The sequence below is a fragment of the Aedes aegypti genome, chromosome 3 (genome assembly GCF_002204515.2).
Source record: "Aedes aegypti strain LVP_AGWG chromosome 3, AaegL5.0 Primary Assembly, whole genome shotgun sequence".
In the NCBI taxonomy this organism is placed as follows: domain Eukaryota; kingdom Metazoa; phylum Arthropoda; class Insecta; order Diptera; family Culicidae; genus Aedes; species Aedes aegypti.
In genome coordinates this window covers 129,980,124-130,001,806 of record NC_035109.1, presented here as the reverse complement: position 1 = coordinate 130,001,806, position 21,683 = coordinate 129,980,124, and the positions used below count along the sequence as shown (strand labels likewise).

General features: G+C 39.6%; 1 protein-coding gene across 9 annotated transcripts in view; it reads right to left on the bottom strand.

The window, feature by feature from the left end:
- Positions 1–21,683, bottom strand: part of LOC5576099 (galactokinase) — a 182,519-nt gene that overhangs the window by 60,547 nt on the left and 100,289 nt on the right. For 8 of the 9 annotated variants that reach the window (XM_021849466.1, XM_021849461.1, XM_021849460.1 and 5 more), the window contains one exon: positions 5,517–5,697. The exons of the other annotated variant lie outside the window; for it this stretch is intronic. In XM_021849466.1, coding sequence (XP_021705158.1) covers positions 5,517–5,678 — 162 coding nt within the window. In that variant the 5' untranslated portion in view covers positions 5,679–5,697. The remainder of the gene's footprint in view (positions 1–5,516; positions 5,698–21,683) is intronic. 9 annotated transcript variants of the gene reach the window in all.

Here is a 21,683-nt window from a genome sequence, read left to right as displayed (position 1 = left end):
AGTAAGAACTCATTCTTCACTCCATAATAAAGAAATTATGTTCATAAGTTTGTTTGCTATTATTTAGCTTCATATTGGATTATAGCCCTGCAAACATCTACAAAAATCCTAAACAAAATTAACTCAAAAAAGATTTGTTTCTTCTGCAACATCCTTCATTAAGATTGCAAGAATGAGTTTTCAAGATGGGATAATAAGCTTGTGCTTACATTACAGTCCTAAAGTGTTTGGAACATTTTTCAAAATTTCTCCATAGTAATTTCCATATAAACCTATATCGTCTTTGGGCCACCTTTAAATCACCACCTAAAAAGCTGAAAATTTCACAGAACACTATTTTTATGGTAAGAATGGTAAGAAAGATATGGGAGATTAGATTTTCATTTCAGACGATTCACATAATTCAGCTCAATTTATTAAAAGGCCTCTTATTATATTACAATTTGACTTAAGGTGAAGATGCATCGAAGACAAACCTCAAATTTTCAAAAGCACAAATCTAGAGAACTAAACAGCCATTCAAGCTGAAAACTTAATCGTTTGGTCACCACCAGCATGGGACCAATCGATTAAGTTTTCAGCTTGAATGGCTGTTTAGTTCTCTAGATATGTGCTTTTGAAAATTTGAGGTTTAGCTTCGATGCATCTTCACGTTAAGTACATCATGCTTGCTCCAACTTCCAACTGATAGCATTTGGTCAATTCATCAAGCAGTTAATCATCAGTTAGAAAGTTGATAATAGTGTTGAATTTGTTATCTGTGACACAGCGGAATGCTTACCAAGTGATGATAACCTAATCAAAGCTTTTGAATAATCTCACTGATATGGAACTAATACGCTCTCAGTCAAAGCAATGATCATATTGATAACACAAAGCAAACTTGATATCAATTTATCGACGTTCCATAAACGTGTATGTGCTACCATAAATCCTCACCCATTTTTTGTTCACTACCTCCTGATAACATGTGTTCAAACTAATAGCTTACAACAATAACATGTTGCCCCAGGACAGAGTGAACTGGAAAGTACTTGACCTGTAAGAAAAGTTCGAACTCCCACGTCCCGAACCAAAACGGACAGGTCTGTTGATGGATGGTAGTTCATTATTGCTTTGTTGCCCCCCCGTTGCCTTCGTCGTTTGAAATGTTCAATCAGACGTGGAAATTGGTGATTTATTTGATCGTTTGCCATTTGCAGGTAGGTAACTGTTGAAACTATATGAAGCGAATCATTTCGCTTCAAGGAATTCCGACTCCGTTGGCACTTTCTCGCATCCGAGCGTTCATTTACATTCAGTCAAACTATTGCCATTTCGATTCCACCACCCCTAAAGCGCCATAAAGGGAACATCTTTGAAATGGTATCTTGTTTCCATTTGACACTGAATGGAAGAACTGAGTCTGAGTTCCGAATTGAGACGACCACCGTGAAGATACAGTATTGGACATATTGAAGTACACATTTGCCATTTTGGTTGTACAAAATGAATAAATTTTCTAGTGCTTCGATAAACCAGAAGTTTAAGCTGCAGCTTGAAAATAACTTGCAATTCGCTCAGCAGAAAATTCACAGCTTTTCATTAGATGTTTGAGGTAATCAAAATTCAGATGATTTCAGTTTATACAGGTGAACATTTTAAATCCAGGCCATGACAAACATGACCATTTCGTAAGAAAAATAAAACGTCAAATGCACATCTTATTTTGTCCAGCACTGTATACAGCCAAACCTCTTTTTGCGCTCACTTTTTTTACGCTCCCTCTTTTTGCGCCCCCTCCATTTACGCTCCAAATTCCAACTTACGCTCCCTCTTTTTGCGCTCGAAATTCCAAATAACGCTCCCTCTTTTTACGCTCCAAAAATTCCATTTACGCTCCTGCCTGATAACGACCCACGAGAACCAATTTAGTAGCGTATTTTTGGAACGGGACCGATGGGTAGATGCCGGAAATCGATGTCCGATGCCATTTTGAATCCAAGATGGCGACTTCCGGTTTGGGAAAATCACTTGAAACCCACTATATATGGGTATTTTTGGAACGGTACCGACGAGTAGATGGCGGAAATCGATGTCCGACGCCATTTTTTATCCAAGATGGCGACTTCCGGTTTGGGAAAATCACTTGAAACCCACTATATATGAGTATTTTTGGAGCGGGACCGACGAGTAGATGACGGAAATCGATGTCTGACGCCATTTTGAATCCAAGATGGCGACTTCCGGTTTGGGAAAATCACTTGCAACCCACTATATATGGGTATTTTTAGAACGGGACCGACGAGTAGATGACGGAAATCGATGTCCGACGCCATTTTGAATCCAAGATGGCGACTTCCGGTTTGGGAAACTCACTTGAAACCCACTATATATGGGTATTTTTGGAACGGTACCGACGAGTAGATGGCGGAAATCGATGTCCGACGCCATTTTTTATCCAAGATGGCGACTTCCGGTTTGGGAAAATCACTTGAAACCCACTATATATGGGTATTTTTGGAGCGGGACCGACGAGTAGATGACGGAAATCGATGTCTGACGCCATTTTGAATCCAAGATGGCGACTTCCGGTTTGGGAAAATCACTTGAAACCCACTATATATGGGTATTTTGGAACGGGACCGACGAGTAGATGACGGAAATCGATGTCCGACGCCATTTTGAATCCAAGATGGCGACTTCCGGTTTGGGAAAATCACTTGAAACCCACTATATATGGGTATTTTTGGAACGGTACCGACGAGTAGATGGCGGAAATCGATGTCCGACGCCATTTTTTATCCAAGATGGCGACTTCCGGTTTGGGAAAATCACTTGAAACCCACTATATATGGGTATTTTTGGAACGGGACCGACGAGTAGATGACGGAAATCGATGTCCGACGCCATTTTGAATCCAAGATGGCGACTTCCGGTTTGGGAAAATCACTTGAAACCCACTATATATGGGTATTTTTGGAACGGTACCGACGAGTAGATGGCGGAAATCGATGTCCGACGCCATTTTTTATCAAAGATGGCGACTTCCGGTTTGGGAAAATCACTTGAAACCCACTATATATGGGTATTTTTGGAACGGGACCGACGAGTAGATGACGGAAATCGATGTCTGACGCCATTTTGAATCCAAGATGGCGACTTCCGGTTTGGGAAAATCACTTGAAACCCACTATATATGGGTATTTTTGGAACGGGACCGACGAGTAGATGACGGAAATCGATGTCCGACGCCATTTTGAATCCAAGATGGCGACATCCTGGGTTTTAATCGATTTTCCCCGTTCCAAAACCAAACCGGAAGTCACCATCTCGGATTCCAGAATGTCGTGAGACATCGATTTCAGGTATCTACTCTGCTGTCCCTGTTCCAAAAATATCCATATTGCATTGGTTTCAAGTGACTTTCCCAAACCGGAAGTCGCCATCTTGGATTCAAAATGGCGTCAGACATCGATTTCCGTCATCTACTCGTCGGTCCCGTTCCAAAAATACCCATGTATAGTGGGTTTCAAGTGATTTTCCCAAACCGGAAGTCGCCACCTTGGATAAAAAATGGCGTCGGACATTGATTTCCGTCATCTACTCGTCGGTCCCGTTCCAAAAATACCCATATATAGTGGGTTTCAAGTGATTTTCCCAAACCGGAAGTCGCCATCTTGGATTTAAAATGGCGTCGGACAGCGGTTTCCGTCATCTACTCGTCGGTCTCGTTCCAAAAATACCCATATATAGTGGGTTTCAAGTGATTTTCCCAAACCGGAAGTCGCCATCTTGGATTCAAAATGGCGTCGGACAGCGATTTACGTCATCTTCTCATCGGTCCCGCTCCTAAAATACCCATATATAGTGGGTTTCAAGAGATTTTCACAAACCGGAAGTTGCCATCTTGGATTCAAAATGGCGTCGGACATCGACTTCCGTCATCTACTCGTCGGTCCCGTTCCAAAAATACCCATATATAGTGGGTTTCAATTGATTTTCACAAACCGGAAGTCGCCATCTTGGATTCAAAATGGCGTCGGACAGCGATTTCCGTCATCTACTCGTCGGTCTCGTTCCAAAAATACCCATATATAGTGGGTTTCAAGTGATTTTCACAAACCGGAAGTCGCCATCTTGGATTCAAAATGGCGTCGGACAGCGATTTACGTCATCTTCTCATCGGTCCCGCTCCTAAAATACCCATATAGGGTAGGTGTACCAGTTATGGCCATAGTGGTTCCCTATTTCGCCATACGTGATATCTTGAACGCCTTCACATTTAGAAAAAAAATTCGTGTTTTGACAGTAAAATAGAGGATAAATCTTGATGTTAAAACATTCAAAAAGATTAAAAATGTAAAAGTTATTCAAATTTTGCATATGGCCAAATAGGGAACCACTATGGCCATAACTGGTACACTTTCCCTATAGTGGGTTTCAAGAGATTTTCACAAACCGGAAGTCGCCATCTTGGATTCAAAATGGCGTCGGACATCGACTTCCGTCATCTACTCGTCGGTCCCGTTCCAAAAATACCCATATATAGTGGGTTTCAATTGATTTTCACAAACCGGAAGTTGCCATCTTGGATTCAAAATGGCGTCGGACATCGATTTCCGTCATCTACTCATCGGTCCCGTTCCAAAAATACCCATATATAGTGGGTTTCAAGTGATTTTCCCAAACCGGAAGTCGCCATCTTGGATTTAAAATGGCATCGGACATCGATTTCCGTCATCTACCCATCGGTCCCGTTCCAAAAATACCCATATATAGTGGGTTTCAAGAGATTTTCACAAACCGGAAGTCGCCATCTTGGATTCAAAATGGCGTCAGACATCGATTTCCGTCATCTACTCGTCGGTCCCGTTCCAAAAATACCCATATATAGTGGGTTTCAAGTGATTTTCCCAAACCGGAAGTCGCCATCTTGGATTCAAAATTGCGTCGGACATCGATTTCCGACATCTACTCGTCGGTCCCGTTCCAAAAATACCCATATATAGTGGGTTTCAAGTGATTTTCACAAACCGGAAGTCGCCATCTTGGATTCAAAATTGCGTCGGACATCGATTTCCGACATCTACTCGTCGGTCCCGTTCCAAAAATACCCATATATAGTGGGTTTCAAGTGATTTTCACAAACCGGAAGTTGCCATCTTGGATTCAAAATGGCGTCGGACTATGATTTACGTCATCCCTATTGATACCCTCGAGAAGTACCACGGATAAACCCCACCTCTTCGCAAAACTTCTCGAGAAAAAAAAGAAAAGCTTTATGACGCCTCTAATTCTTTTTACGCTCAAAATTCGAACTTACGCTCCCTCTTTTTACGCTCCAAATTCCAACTTACGCTCCCTCTTTTTACGCTCCGAATTCCAACTTACGCTCCCTCCTTTTGCGCTCCGATTCTTTTTGCGCTCCCCCAGTTAGGGGCGCAAAAAGAGGTTTGGCTGTATATACTTAGCACACAGACGACGAGCACAGCTCAACACACGGACGACGGCATGCCCTGGAACATTACACTTACCATTGGCAGGACGAAACCATCGTTGTAGTCCACATGCTCCCCGATCAGGTTGACACGGCCCGGTGCACAGGCGGCAATGTCCGGTTCCGAGCCGAATGTGTTCCGGAATGTTTCAATTGATGTTTTAACAACCTCATCAAAACTAATTACTTTGGAGACCATTTTAGTGTCGTCTTTATTTCTGCAATTACACAAATTTCAAAACGGAAAAGCAGGTTAGTGGTGCTCGATGAGGTGCTGTGGGTTATGGCAGTAGCAGCGTGTCGGAAAACTGTATACGATTGTGAAATGAGAAAGTTTTTCGTCTTTGCTGATGATGTGACTCGGAAGGATAAACCTTGGAAAAATGCGTTTCAAGTTAGTGCGGCAAGACAAAGTGCAAGTAATCCAATTTAATTAATTGCTAGTTAATCAAGATTGAGTAAGATTGGCCTGTAACTTGTAACGTAGCTAACATTGGAATGGTAGATGGCGACGAAATATTTATCGTATGAAATAGAGATGAGCGTTAAACTCACGAATTATTCAATAAAATTGGCCAAGAGTTACGATTCAATAGAACCAAGAGCCAACAAATTTGACAGATGTATAGTTTCAGGATTGAGTTTGCATAGTCACACACATTACAAATTTGAAGCATTTCAATAAATACAAATTGTTAATAGAATGAACAGTGCTCTTAAAACCTTATACCCGATTAGGATTTTTTAAGGTTTTTCAATGGATGGGTTGGAAGAGCAAATCAAAAATATGATTCTAGTTAAAACTAAGTTGTGGTAATGCGTTTTTTTCGGGATTTTTTTTTTCAAATTTTCGAAACAATGAATTCCGTGATAAAGAATAACACTACCGTATATTCATATTTTACATGAGTTCTGGAAAAAAAAAATAGGAAATTAAATGTGTTTCTTATTAAAACAGCATCGCCTAAACCTAAAACGATCCCCTTGAAAACATTATCATAAGTATTTTAACGGCGTGTTCTATTGCAACTGTTAAGTAATTTTCCCACATGATCAAAAGGAAGATAGCCTAACTAGCTAATCGGCAGGCAATAGCGATGTTGGAATCCCTGGCCGCATAAAATGTCGATGACGGTTACACTCATAGCGATCATCAAGCGATTTGCCACAGTATATTGTTTGGCGAGCGGATACTATTGCGCATTTCTTTCACCACTGGACTATCGCAGAAGTGTTTACAAGTGCGGAAACGCTAATAAAAGTGCGCAATTACATCAAATCGGGTAGATGTCTTCGGGGGACTTATTTTTTGTAAATCAAAGAATAAGTGCTCTGAAGACACCAACAGGATTGAATGCAATCCCGCACTTTTATTCTCACTTTCGCACTTATGAGGCCGCACTTCGCAGTCCAGTAGTGAAAGAAATACACAATACTCTAGTCTTCTCTAGCCTCTAGTCCGACGTTGGAAAACAGCGCTCTTCGTGCGCTTCGTCTGCCTCCGGGCTATACGAAAATCGCAACGCACACGCACAGAAGCACAGAACGAAGAAGGCAGTACAGCATTCAGAGATCAAGGTTAGCTCTTAAAAAGATATTGAAGAGTCGGGAACGGGCATGCTTCGATGCCACAGTGCTAACTCGAGTCCGTGACTCGACACCTATAGACTGCTATTTTTTCAGTTTTAGAAGATGGAAATTTGCATTTACCAACGAACCCAGCGATCACGTTCGATATGGAGACTAGTCATATCGAATTCGCATCGTGCACCAGAGTGTCAGACTCGTTTCTTCGTTTCTCTGCTGCAACGCGTTTGGGGTTGGCATTTCGCCGGACCCCTGCGTAACTTATGCGCCTGCTTCTAATGCGTTGATTCTCGAGATCTCCAAGATGGACCAGTTGGATGCTGAGGTCGTTCCATCAATTCCGTTTGGAGGGTAGCTTCCGGTTCACTGGCGCCCCGACGATCCAAAGCTGGTGATTTGTCACGATCGCTACCCGCATAAATCCAAAGTACAACCAAACCGCACTGAATATGGTTTATGGTTCACTTTCAACCATTTTCAGAATGGTACATTTAACCATAAGCCTACTATTACTGAGTAATGCTTCTACTGTAATAGCTAAGGTTTTCGAAGATACGACCATATGATCAATGGGTTGTTAAGATTGTTTACCGTTCCGAAATTCATTTATTCTCGAACAAATTTCAGGCAACAACCACAACGGAAGCATATCTAATACTGTAAAAACATTTAGTATAAGAAGTATAAGAACTATAGTTGGGGTACAATCCTACAATAACAAGAAACAGTGTTGCTCAGACTCATTTCCTCGAAAATAACATTTTCCGAACTACGAAGCCACGAACTACTACAACCATGCTCTATCCTCCTAAGATAGAAAAGCAGATGGTTAAGCTTGAGTACTGCACACAAAAACGATCAATTTTGATCCCAGAGCGCCACAATTCAAGTTTCGGTGAAATGAAATGAGTGAGTGAGTGAGTGCGAATCATTTCACCGAAACTTTAATTGCGGCCTACCGAGATCAAAACTGTCGGATCCCATGTGCAACACTCAAGCCCAACCACCTCCCCCTCCATCTCAGGAATACAACGCACAGTTATTACAGTTCATGGCTTCACAATTCGAATTTCGGGGAAATTAGTCTGGTCAACACTGACAAGAAACATTAGGTGATATGGTTCATGAATAATTTTTTTCTCATATTTACAACAAAGTCAAAACAAAATGTAGTTTGAAGCATTCAAAATTTATTTATTTTATATACTCGCACTGCAACACACATCCTTTTTAAAAATCCGAAATTGCTCCACGGTTTTCCAAGGTAGGTACTACAGATGAATGGTAAACGCTGGGGCGCTTCTGTCTGTCCTGTGCTACTGTTCATACTACTGGAGCTGTCGAAATCCGAAATATCCTAAGGGCACTGCGTGTTGGTTCTTTTTTTTTAAAAAAAAATAGCATTTGTTGCTTTAGTATTTACTTCAAACTTACCGGAACCCTTTGAAAGCTTTTGAAAAACGATAGTTCAAATATCGCAGTACTCAATCGGTGAAAATTACTTGATTATGGAGGATCTCGAGATCGTTGAAACGAGTGAACGAAATCAATATGACGACAAAAATAAACTGCTGCTATCCAGCGGTAGACCACAGCTCGTACGGTGCAAAAAAGGTTGCCGTATAGTTGACACATTTCAACCTGATTGTTACCATATCAGATCATTTGTAAACTTTAATTGATTAGAATAATGTGGGGCAAAAGTTCGAGTGGGGCAAGAGTTTTCTTTTCAAGATTTCAAACTCAATTCACAATAAAACTTATAAATGTCATGGTGGTTCGAATGCTATTCAAGTAGGAGACTTTCACTCCAAATATCATAAAAATCGGTTAAGATTTGGAAAAGTTATGGCTATTTGTTGTTTTTTTTTATGTGAATATTGTAATTTTTGGTCAAACTTTCGTTTCACGGAACCAAATAAAGATAAAATCTTTTTCAATATTTTATGTAAGGGCGTTCCTGGGCCTACCATAAGGATGCTTTGAGGTGTATTAGTTTTTGCATAAATGCTTGGAAACAACTTTAGCCGATAGTGGGGCAAAAGTTCGAATCAGCGGGGAAAAAGTTCGACCCATGTATAAAATTACGAAAAAGAATTCAAGTTGCCCAAAATCCACATATTATCTTCAAATTTAACGAAATCTGCCTGATTGTGCGAAAAATGTCACCAAGATTTTACATTTTCCCTTAGTTTTGCGAAAAACTGCTTTTTTTTGGGTATATTAATTTTAACCATGTTTTGGGCAAATTTTGGTGAAAATTTAGTGTGTATTTTCCGGCAAACATAAGTTTACGGCTGGTATAAAGTATGCCTGTCATAAAAGTATCAATATTTAGTGTTTTAGCCAGCGAACTTTTGCCCCACACTAGGTTCAAACTCTTGCCCTACCAGTGGGGCAAAAGTTCGTTTAAAACAACCAATTTTGGAACTGTTATAACTAAAAATGGGTGAATATTTTGACACAAGTATGTTTAGCAAAATTATAGCCAATATGTTGAAGGTTCACTGTGTGGTATTTATTTTGCTTCAACGACTATTGTTTTTCTGAAAACTTTGATTATACCACTAAGGTCGAACTTTTGCCCCACCTTACTCTATGTTACAGTAGTGCTTGCTGTCTGGCTATGGTTTTACCGTAAAAGGAAGAACACATGTGAACCATAACCAACATAAGTAACCGTTGGCATTATGTTCATAAAACAGTTTGTCTAGTTTAAAGAATGGTAATTTTCTATGCGGGTACTTGGCATAGTCCTCGACGGTGGATCTATCCTACTCCGACGAAGATTTTCCCGACGGTGGAAGATATCCCCAACCGATGCCGAGGTTGGTCCTGCGATTCCGGCGGAAAGAAACTTCCGGTTCGCAGGCGCCTCGACGACCATTTGTCGGTGCTGTTTCGCGATCTACTCAGCTAGTCACCGGCGGAAGGACATAGCCTACTCCAACATCACATCGGTTAAGTTCCGAGGTCGGTCCTGCAATTACGGTTGGAAGAAGACTTCCGATTTGCAGGCGTCTCGACGACTTATTACCGAAACTACGCTAAGCCCACTCTACTCGGTCTAGTCCCCGACAGAGGATCTAGCCTACTCCGGTCGCGCACGTTGGTCTCTTTCATATGCTCGCTTCAACAGACTAACTGGTCGCCGTTAAGTCAGAGGGGACCAAGTACAAAACTTGAGAAAATTGGATTATTCTCTCATTAGATGCAAAATTACTTTACTTCCGTTACACTTTGATCAGACTTGAAGAATGCTGTAAACTACGAGAGATATGTAATAAATTTACTTTGGATGATCAACAAAAATCGATAAAGTGTGCAGTCAGAATGGACCAAGTGCTCATTACCATAACAGCGAAAATGATCAGCGCGCTTAGGAATGCGAGGAAATGAAAGACATTTCAGAAGATTTGTCAGATTTTTCGACATCGAATCATTCTTCTACTTATCCATCAATAGAAATTTAAAAATATTACATGATTCGATGCATTTGATTTTGATTTTTGACAATTTACCACATTAGGATGGGTGGTCATAAATTGCAACAAATTCTGTGCAGACAGAGCGGACCAAGTGTTGAAAATCAATAAAATGATTGATTACTGCATTTTTTGAGTCAATTTCAGAGTCCGATAGAAGTTTACGGTACTTCTATGGTGTATGTATGGCATGTCCTACAATCCGCTTATTGGACCAGCATATTTTGGTCGGTACTCAAGATTTTCACTTGGTCCACTCTGACTGAACGCATATTTGAATATTTCTGGTCTTCAACGCTCTGACCCTGCGACACCTTAATTTTCAAGCTATCGTAATGCCACTGATTTTAGTATGTACTATATGGGTTATTTAAGAATTTACGATAATGGTGTCGAAGGGTCTTGATAATCTGTTTATCTTAGAGATATGCACCCAATTTGACCATGCAAGCAATCAATGATTTTTATTTTTCAAGAAATTGTTCAGTCAGAGTGAACCAGCTCACTGAACGGTGGTTTTTGGCTCAGTCAGAGTGGACCAAGTACACATAGTCCATAAAAAAATCGTTCTATTAGAGGTTTGGATTATGATTTGTCATGATTATCACTTCACATTATATTGTTTGAAAGTAACATAAAGACGTGTAAAAATATTGAACCGAAATTTAAACGACTTCAAAAATTACAGAGCGTTAGACTTTAAACCCATTTTTCTCAAAATATCAAAAATGTCACTTGGTCCACTGACTTAACGCCGACCAACTAGTCAAGTGCCGAAGTCGGTCCGACGATACCGGCTGCCTATTTTTCTTCGTCAGTACACATTTTTTGGAAGATATTGTGCACATTAACGTCATTGCCGGCGACGGATCTCATCTCGGCTCGCTCATTAGGGTGGGGCTTATTTCCAAAAATCTTCCGTAGTCAGGATTTACAAAGTGGAAAATGATCATCGGTCCCAAAATAACATCCTGTGAAAAAATGAGAATTTTTGGTGAAGGTTTAGAGGTGGCGCAAAGGGCGTAAGTGCAGTTTTACCATTTTAGTGAACTCTGAAAAAATTTGGTATGCTTTTCAGCTTGTTTTGGTGATTTTAGGACCCTTAAGGGCAAAAAATCACCTCAAATTGCGATATCTCTACTCCTTTAGATGATATTTGACAAAATATATTTTATGCATGCGATTTTTGGCCCTTGAATAGGTTACGCTGGCTGATTAATATGAACCCGAATAAGCATATGAATAGTTGGGGAGAATTCCTATGCTGGTAGAATGGAACAAAGAGCAAAGAAGAATGAGAGAAAGAACAAAGAACACTGAAGAATGTGAAGGAGGGTGGGTTAAACAGGTGGGAGGGTGAAACTAGTGATGCCTTGAGCGTAACTGAGGAATCTAGAAAACGATGATTATATTTATTGACTTCATTTTTTTAAATTTTTTTTCTCGGGCATGGGATTCGATCCCAGATCCTCAGCGTGAAAGGTGTGTGTTCTAACCACTACACCAGGTCCGACCCCTTGACTTCTATTTAATATTACCTACTTCAGAAATATTTCGAGCAATTTTTCTTCAAGTAGGGGAAGAGCACCAATTTTTTAACCATCTCTAGTTTTCGACCCATGTATACGATTTTATTGGAACTTATTGCAATTTCATTGGACTTTATGGAAAAATTTCAATAACGGCTAAAATGTTATTATTTCCATGCGAAGTTTCATAATTATTCTCCTGGTAGATATAGATAAATGCACGTCACTTTACTGCTTTAGTTCAAAAATCGTTTGGTTGTTTTTTTTTCCTGAATGACGATAGCAATATATCGAAAGGGACCGTTGCAAAATTTGCATCCTGGAAATTCAGCCTCACGCAGTATCTATTAAAGTCATAATTAATTTATATAATTATTTATACATACATAGGACATCTTGTGAAAATTCCTTCATGTAGCTCTGTCCTAAAAAATATGTTTCAGAACTGTGATGACTTAAATTTGGTTATATTTGAGAGGTTTTCAATCTGAAGTGCTTTATCTCTTGCACCCTATAGAAACTCGTGCACTAATTTGAATTTTGACTACCGATTTATTTTCCTTCTGCTGTTGTTTATACACATCGATTTCAAATACAGATGTAGAACGATGTATTGAACTTCATCTGCATTTTCGTTTGTCCGAAGTTATGTTGAAGGTGTTGTGGCGAAAGTGAAGTATTGGAACCCCAAACGCAATTAATTGCTGAAATGGCAAATAATCCAGAAATTCCAGTGGAAATTCTAACAAGAAGTGTTATTGCTGGAAAGCAAAAATCGTTTATGGATTTACCTAACAAGGATATATCGTGTGGGATCAAAATCCGAACACCTAAGAAATGAATCTAAACCCTTCCACTTCATATAAAACTCCTTCTATTTGTATGAAGGGTACGGATTTTGAGCCTGTATGGATTTGGGCCCCTCTTGAATAACTTTCAGATTATAAAAGCAATTGCTGGAGTTATATCAAACGGACATTCTAAAATACTAAATGAGTGTTAAACTTGCATATAATCACATCTCATACATCCAACCGAGATATTTTCACGGCTCCATAGTTGATTCTAATATAATATCGTCAGTTACACCCTCCCCTCTGTTTAACCCACCCCACCTTACATTCTTCTGTGTTCTTTGTTCTTTCTATCATTCTTCTTTGCTCTTTGTTCCATTCTACAAGCATAGGAATCCTCCCTAGCTATTCATATGCTTATTTGGGTTCATATTAATCAGCCAGCGTAACCTATTCAAGGGCCAAAAATCGCAATCATAAAATATATTTCGTCGAATATCACCTAAAGGAGTGGAGATATCGCAATTTGAGGTGATTTATAAGGGTCCTAAAATCACCAAAACAAGCTAAAAAGCATACCAAAATTTTTCAGAGTTCACTAAAATGGGAAAACTGCACATACGCCCTTTGCGCCACCTCTAAACCTTCACCAAAAATTCTCATTTTTTCACAGGATGTTATTTTGGGACCGATGATCATTTTCCACTTTGTAAATCCTGACTACGAAAGATTTTTGGAAATAAGCCCCACCCTACTCGCTCATGCTCAAAGCGCGGACATTGGAAGACCACGTGCTCAGGGGTTTCATCAACATCGCTGCACCCGGTGCATAACGGCCACCTTGCGTGTCCAAAGACAAAAACTGCGTCAAGTGGAAATTCACTTCTCCGTGTTTTCTGCTTACCCACATCGATGGCAGGGAATTAGTCGGTGAGTCCATCTACCGTTCTCAGCGCTATTCCACTGGTTTCCTCATGGTTTCATCTCTGGCTCTTTTTCGAATTCCCCGCGTGTCTCGGTCCCTGAAGCACTCGCCGTCCTCTTCGAGTTGAAGGCTTATAGGGATCGCATGGCCAAGTACTGTTCAGTCGGGAGCTTACAGGTTCCTCTCCGTCTGCAGTGCTGTTACCCACACGGGGCCAGTGTATCTGAGTATCGATTACACGTTCGCCAGTAGTCGCTGCTGCTGATCGCTGAATTGCTGGGCATGATCCGGGATAAAGCTCACCTTCACAGCCCTGTAACATGCATAATCGACATGGCTGTTCAAGCTCAGCTGATCATACATCATCACTCCTAGGTGTCTAATTTTCCGCTTTGAGTCGATGGTACACTGTCCAACCGGAATTCTCGCATGCTGTACTGCCATTCGGTTGCTTATCATCACTACTTCGGTTTTGTGATGGGCTAAGACAAGCTTCTTCCCTCGAATCCATTCTTCCATGGCGTCTACTGCTTCAGTAGCAAGTATCTCTACCTCCTCTAGTGATTCGCCGATGACGACCGCGAAGCTGACAATCTTCACAGCTCAGCTTCAACACGGACATGTTCAGAATTACGATCAAGGGGTCTTCCCGGATTAATGGAAACGACAGATATTGGTGCTACTACCAAATGCGGGAAAACTGGTTGGGTGACAAAACGTCGAAAGACAAAATGTCGAAAGACAAAATGTCGAATGCCAAAACGTTGAAAGGACAAAACGTCGAAGGGACAAAACGTCGAAAATACAAAATGTCGAAACACAAAATGCGGAATGCCAAAACGTCGAAAGGACAAACTGTTAAATATATAAGTAATGTCTAACAAAATGTCGATTTATTTGATTAATAAACTGCCGTTATACGCATAATTGTCCCATGTTACTTTTTATGTATTTCGACTTTTCGCCATCAAACAGTTTATTTTTACGTATAGTTTTAGAAAACACTTACCAAAAATTAACTTTGTTCGGAAACTCAATGAAAAGCAAGCCAAGTCAATTTGTCCCATTGATGAATTTCTACGCATAACTGTCCCACTACTATATTTCTACGCATAACTGTCACACTATACAATTCGCTGCGCGGATCTCGAACAAAATATTTAGTAGGCAGTTTTTATTTAGCTGGAGTTAGGGAAAATCGTTTTGAATATCTTCTTACGTTGGCTTTACATCCCATGTGGAACACAACCTGTTTTATCTGGTTGTATTATCGGGATGCATTCATCATTCATGCGTGCCCAACGTCAAATTTGATTGAAATTTTCAATATCAATATATTATTTCTCATCCGTTTTTCAATGAATTTCAGTTGAATTTTCAGGATCAATCACAAAATTCTTCTTGTTTTTGGAACCGCGGTCATCAATTATAAATTTACCGTAATTTTGAATTCATCGCGGGGAGTACTGAAGTAATCCCACTTGAAGAATCTGTAATCACTATAATTTCTAGTCCATAGCGACAAATCAACTTTATGATTTAGCAAACCAAGTCTAAATAAAAATGGTTCGACCGTTTTTGGATGACTTTGCCACATGCTGGGTTGTTCCGAAGACCGGTTCACTGGTGGAAGTGGTCATTACATTGGCGAATCAGAAAACTTGGCTTGCGACATATCAATTTTCATGAATTTTCAAATTAAAAAGGTGGTTCAGATGTATTTGAATGACTTGACCACATGTCGGATTTTTTCGAATTTCCGGTTTCCTGGGGGCCACTAAATTGTCGGTTCTGAAACATAGCTGGTAACATCAAACTTCATAAGTTCCCAAACTTCATGAATTTGGAAATCAAGTCAAAACAAGAATAGTTCAAGAGGTTTTGGATGACCTGGCCACATACTGGGTTATTCTAGATAACTGATTCTTCGGTGCAAGTGGCAAATATGTTGTCGGTTCTAAAACTTAATTTGTGATGATTTTGAATCGTGTGAAGATTTGTTTCGTGAATTTTGAGTTGGATATTTACTCCGCTGAATAACCTTGAATTCGTCGACGAGTTTCTGTCAAACCTGCAGCTGGAAGAGTCGATATAGGAATTTATTACATCTTATAAACTCTCTAACTTACTCATCCACTCTTTCTTTTACTAACTCCTACATTTTCTCATTATCACAAAAACAGAAAACTTTGCCTTCCATCCCAAACCATAAAATCGTATATCTTCACTTCCCCACACGTGGCTCCGTTTGGCACATCTCACTTGAGCCTTCATTAGGTGCCTTAATATAGTCTTGAGGATATACGTCCTCCACATTCGGTACAATATATACGTAAGAACGGTTATCTACAGCAGTATGCTTAGCACATAATTGGTCACTACTATCAGTGGGACTGTTATGCGTAGAAATTCACCGAAAACCCCGTAATTCTAGGCATAACAGTCCCACTATGAATTTCGCAGCTAAATTTACCTTTTTCCCATAACAAAAACTCTTGACTCTAATGAACATGCTATTCTTTATACTATTGTAAAGATTTTAATTTAATTTACGACACACCTGGTAAATACGAGGCCATAATGTGTTAAAATCTTTAAACGCGTTTTTCTCGATTGCATATTTTGGAACATGGGACAATTATGCGTATAACGGCAGTAAAGAAACGATAAAAACCGATAAAAATGTAACGAAAAATCCAAATACTAAACAATGTTTTGAGCAGTTACAGCAGTGAAAAATACAGTATTGAACAGTTTAATGTACAAATTGGCCATTTGTCATACAAAATGGATAGATCTCGGTTTCTGATGGTCCTATTGAGATGAAATTTTCACCGCAGTTCTGAAATAACATGAATTTCACTTATTTGGAAAACCATAATAATTGACCAACAAAATTCAACGGTTTTACTCAATCATCATCAGTTTTACTCAAAAATCTTATTTTACAAAATCATGTGGCTTATCAAATGAAACTTTTTTTTGCAGAAGGGCATATAGCTCCAAGTTTTTCCATTTGAAAACAATTTTCAATTCAAAACTTTTATCGTTTTTGTTAAAATTGCTAATTAGCAATTACTCAGAAGTTTGATTATGAAATGTTATGAGTTTTGAACTACGGTGAAAATTTCACTAGACTGTCCACTAGAAGCCGAGATCCATGTTTTCAAACTTGACCATTTTGTATGGAAAAATGACCAATGTGTACTTTATTCTGTCCAGTATTTTCAATGCTATCATCGTGAAATTGTAATTTTTAGCTGGATTAAAAAGCGACAATAAAAAAACATGAAAATTAGGTTCGGAATTCATCAAGTTTTGTAAGTATATATCATATGTTAAAACTTGCTAGGTGTCCTGCTGAAAGATTTCTGTTTCGAAAAGCGAAATAAAAAATCGAGTTGATTATTGTTATTCGTGGGAAGAACGAATATTTTTTAAAGAATGAAGAATTTACTTATTGCAAAAATCTAGTAATTAATTTGTTAAAAGAATGAGTGTATATCAAAAGAATAAAAAAGATACACTATTTGTCAACAGATATCAAATCCAATTCACTTTAAAGATGCTGCAACGATTTAAAAAAAAATATTTAATTGAAAAATAATCACCAAAAAAACTATTTAAGCTTAATTTAGAAAATTGTTGGAGTTACCACATTCTGATGCACCTGGTGCAAAAAAAAAAATATTTTGTTTACCCACGAAGAATAGAAAAAATAAATAGTGGACTGCTATCGGGATGCATTTCCTCTGCCGTTATGTTAGTCCAGAAGAACGGCGAAAGAAGGCTAAACCAAGGGTGGAGGGCGGCTGTCAACTGGGAGTAAAATTGAAAAGCCGCCAACTTAAGTCCAGAACCAGTTTTAAGGCTTAACGCGGAAAAGTAAAAATAATTATTCGTAAAATTACAGGTAATCAATGCGTTTAAAAGATATTGTTTGCAAGTAGTTATTTGCTACGTGCTACTGCAGTGCGCTGTTGGCAATTTAATCAGCAAATTCTGCAAAATTCCCAGAATGAGTGTTTTTGAGAAAATTGATTACGCCTCAACCATTGTTTGGTCGTAATTTTGTATGGTTGTTTACTTTTTAGAACCAGCGACACGTTGGGGTAGCAGTAAAGAGCCGCCAGTACCTCCCTTGGGCTAAACGGCTTGGTGTTTTTCATACTTTTATCGTTGTTGCTTCTACCTCAGGCTTCATTTTCAATTTTCTTCTTGAGGTGCTGCAGTGCTTCTTCTGTAGTCCGAACTGAGTGTAAGATTGACATTTTTGTGAAAATTTGTTCCATGCTTACTTTGATGAACATTGCAAATTTTGCAGTATCCAACGCCGTTCGTATCGCAACCATATTTTCCTTGACAACGTTATAATTGCTTGGAAAGTGACTGCTTTCGACGTTTTGTCCCTTTCAACGCTTTGGGATTCGACATTTTGGCATTCGACATTTTGGCATTCGACGTTTTGTCTTTCGACATTTTGTCCCTAAACCGGGAAAACTACCTGGTGACCCGTCGACGTATAGAGCTATCTGTCTACTAGATAAGACGGGTAAATTGTTGGAGAGGTTGATCCTCAACAGGTTAGTACCGTATACGGAAGGTGCGGATGGCCTATCGGGCAACCAGTTTGGAATCAAAAAAGGCAAATTTACTCTAGACGCTATCCATTCGGTCGTTGAGAGCTTAACAGGGGTGGAATCCGTTCCTGCGTGGCTGTCACTCTGGATGTGAAGAATGCGTTCCACAGCGTGAGCTGGAAAAACGAATCTCGTTTTTCCTGCTTTATGGAAAGAAGCGTCTATTACTTCAATTCACAAATCGGGCTACCTAACGAATGCTGAAAATTACCGTGGTATTTCAATTCTGAGCTGTTTTTCCAAGATTCTCGAATGCTTCTTCCATGAGGCCTTGTATCGAGCCGTTTTGTCAGTCATTCCGGAGGTACAGCACGGTTTTGTCAAAAACAGATCTACAACGACGAATCTAATGATGCCGTATATATCGATTTTGCAAAGGCTTTCGATAGAGTACCTCACGGATTATTGTAAAGCTACAAAAAATTGGCCTCCCCGAGTGGGCAACATCTTGGTTACGCTCATATTTGCACGCTGAGCTTTCGTCAAAATTGATGGTATTAAGTCATTCCGTTTCAGGGTACCTTCGGGTGTTCCTCAGGGAAGTCATCTGGGACCGCTGGTTTTCATTTTGTTCACTGCCGATCTGTGTGGTCTAATTCAATCAGAAAAATTGTTTTTCGCCGATGACCTGAAAATCTTCCGAGCGATACTATCCCGTATCGACTGTTGTATTATACTACGATATTGGGATGCGATCGTGAAGTGGTGTCACGCCAACGGAATGGAAGTAAATGCAGACAAATGTAAATGTATTTCATTTTCACGCTCACGTTCCCCGATGCAACAAAATTACGAAATGGCATCTCAAACACTTAAACGTGTCAGTTCTATTAAGGATCTTGGAGTGATTGTCGATAGCAGGATGAACTTCAATGAGCATATTGCTACTACTACGGCGAAAGCGTTTTCCTTACTAGGATTCGTATGAAGGATCACAAAACCGTTTCGGGATGTTTATGCGATGAAATCTATCTACTGTGCAGTAGTTCGCAGTGCGTTGGAGTACGCCGTACAAGTCTGGGCACCGTATCATCAAGTTCAAGCTGACAGAATCGAACGGGTGTGGCGTTTTTTGTGCGTTTTTTTTGCATCAATTACCGTTGAATGATGCCATCAGATTACCTCCCTACGATCACCGTTGCAGGCTAATAGGATCGGACACGTTAGCGTCGCTAAAAGTTATGGCACAACGAATCTTCTGCTTTGACTTACTGACAGGAATCATCGACTGCGCAAATCTTCTTCGACAGATGAATTTCCATGCTCCGGTTCGTCGTCTACGACAAAATACGTTATTTTATCTACCAACGCATCGTACTCTTTACGGTCATAATAATCCTCTCCATAGCTGCTATAGATATTTCGATGAAGTGCATGACAAGGGGCCCAGATAGCCGTAGCGGTAAACGCGCAGCTATTCAGCAAGACCAAGCTGAGGGTTGTGGGTTCGAATCCCACCGGTCGAGGATCTTTTCGGGTTGGAAATTTTCTCGAATTCCCTGGGCATAGAGTATCATTGTACCTGCCACACGATATACGCATGCAAAAATGGTCAATCGGCATAGAAAGCTCTCAGTTAATAACTGTGGAAGTGCCCATAAGAACACTAAGCTGATGAGCAGGCTCTGTCCCAGTTGGGATGTAACGCCAGAAAGAAGAAGAAGCATGACAAGTTCGATTTTAATATAACAAAGACGACATTTAAAAGTATGATAAGATAATTGATTTAAGCTACAGTCTGTGCAACCATTGAGTTGAAGGCAGAGAAGAATAAATAAATAAATAACTATATATCCTACGTACCGTCGTGCGGGGTGACATTGGTCCATAAGGGTGACTTTGGGCCAATATTTTTACAGCAAGCTAATGCCAGAATAATGAAGACAATGTGTCGAGTTGCAAGAATACGTTATACACTCCCGTGCAAAAGTTTGGGTTAACTCCCTCAAAAACATACAAAAGTGTTCTGTCCGTATCTCTGTGATTACACGTCCAATTTAAACTCTTTAAGCCGCATTCAAAAGGCAAAGAGTTATTCTTACTTTGTATTTATTTTTTCAAAAACATTTTTTTCAATTGTGTATACTAAATTTGTACTTAAAGTTGTGACATTTTTCAAAAAACACACTGAAAAATCATAACTAATTTCCTCAGTATTGGGTCGACCAAAATTTTTAATCAAAGTGTCATTAAAATCGTTATCTTAAATTCTTTGAAGAACGCTCATGAAATTTTGGCGGAAAAATCTGGAAAGTATTCAAAACCAATGAAACAATCAGTCAAGTCATCGTGCAAAAGTTTGGGTTCACCCCTCAGTATGATGCAAATCGTGCAAAAGTTTGGGTTCACCTGAGCCACACGCACATCATTTTTGTCAATATCTCTGCCATTTTTCAACCAATTTTAATAGTTTAAAGCTTTTTTGAGCGCAAATAATGGCGCGTACATGATTGGTTTGAGATTTCACAGATTTATGTAAGTTCAGGTGAACCCAAACTTTTGCACGATACACTATACTGAGGGGTGAACCCAAACTTTTGCACGATGACTTGACTGACTGTTTTATTTATTTTGAATACTTTTCCGATTTTTCCGCAAAAATTTCATGAATGCTCTTCAAAGAATATAAGATTACGATTCTAAAGACACCTTGTTTTAAAATTTTTGTCAATCCAATGCTGAAGAAATTAGTAATGTTTTTCAGTGTGTTTTTTGAAAAATGTCACAACTTTAAGTACAAATTTAGTATACAAAGTTCAAAGAATGTTTTTGGAAAAATACATACGAAGTAAGAATAACTCTTTGCCTTTCGAATGCGGCTTAAAGAGTTTGAATTGGACTTGTAATCACAGAGATATGGACTGAACACTTTTGCATGTTTTTTAGGGGGTGAACCCAAACTTATGCACGGGAGTGTATATAGCTAATAGATGGTCATAGATTAGTTTTTGGCGCTTCTACTAATCATGAGATGCATCGAAAGAGGCGGTCAAAGTAACCCCCTAGGCCCAATGTCACCCCGCACGGCGGTACTTTATCGCCTCAAGGTACAGGTGCAGTTGTGCAAGCTTCTAGAAATCTATTTTGATGATAGGATTCTACTATATGATACAGAGGAGGCCCCAAGTTATGGCATGCGATGCACGATGGCGTACTGAGGCTTCCTCTTCCGACGGGTGTTAGGATTGTTGGCTTTGCCAATGAAATCACCTTAGTGGTCTATGGCGAATCAATGGAGGAAGTA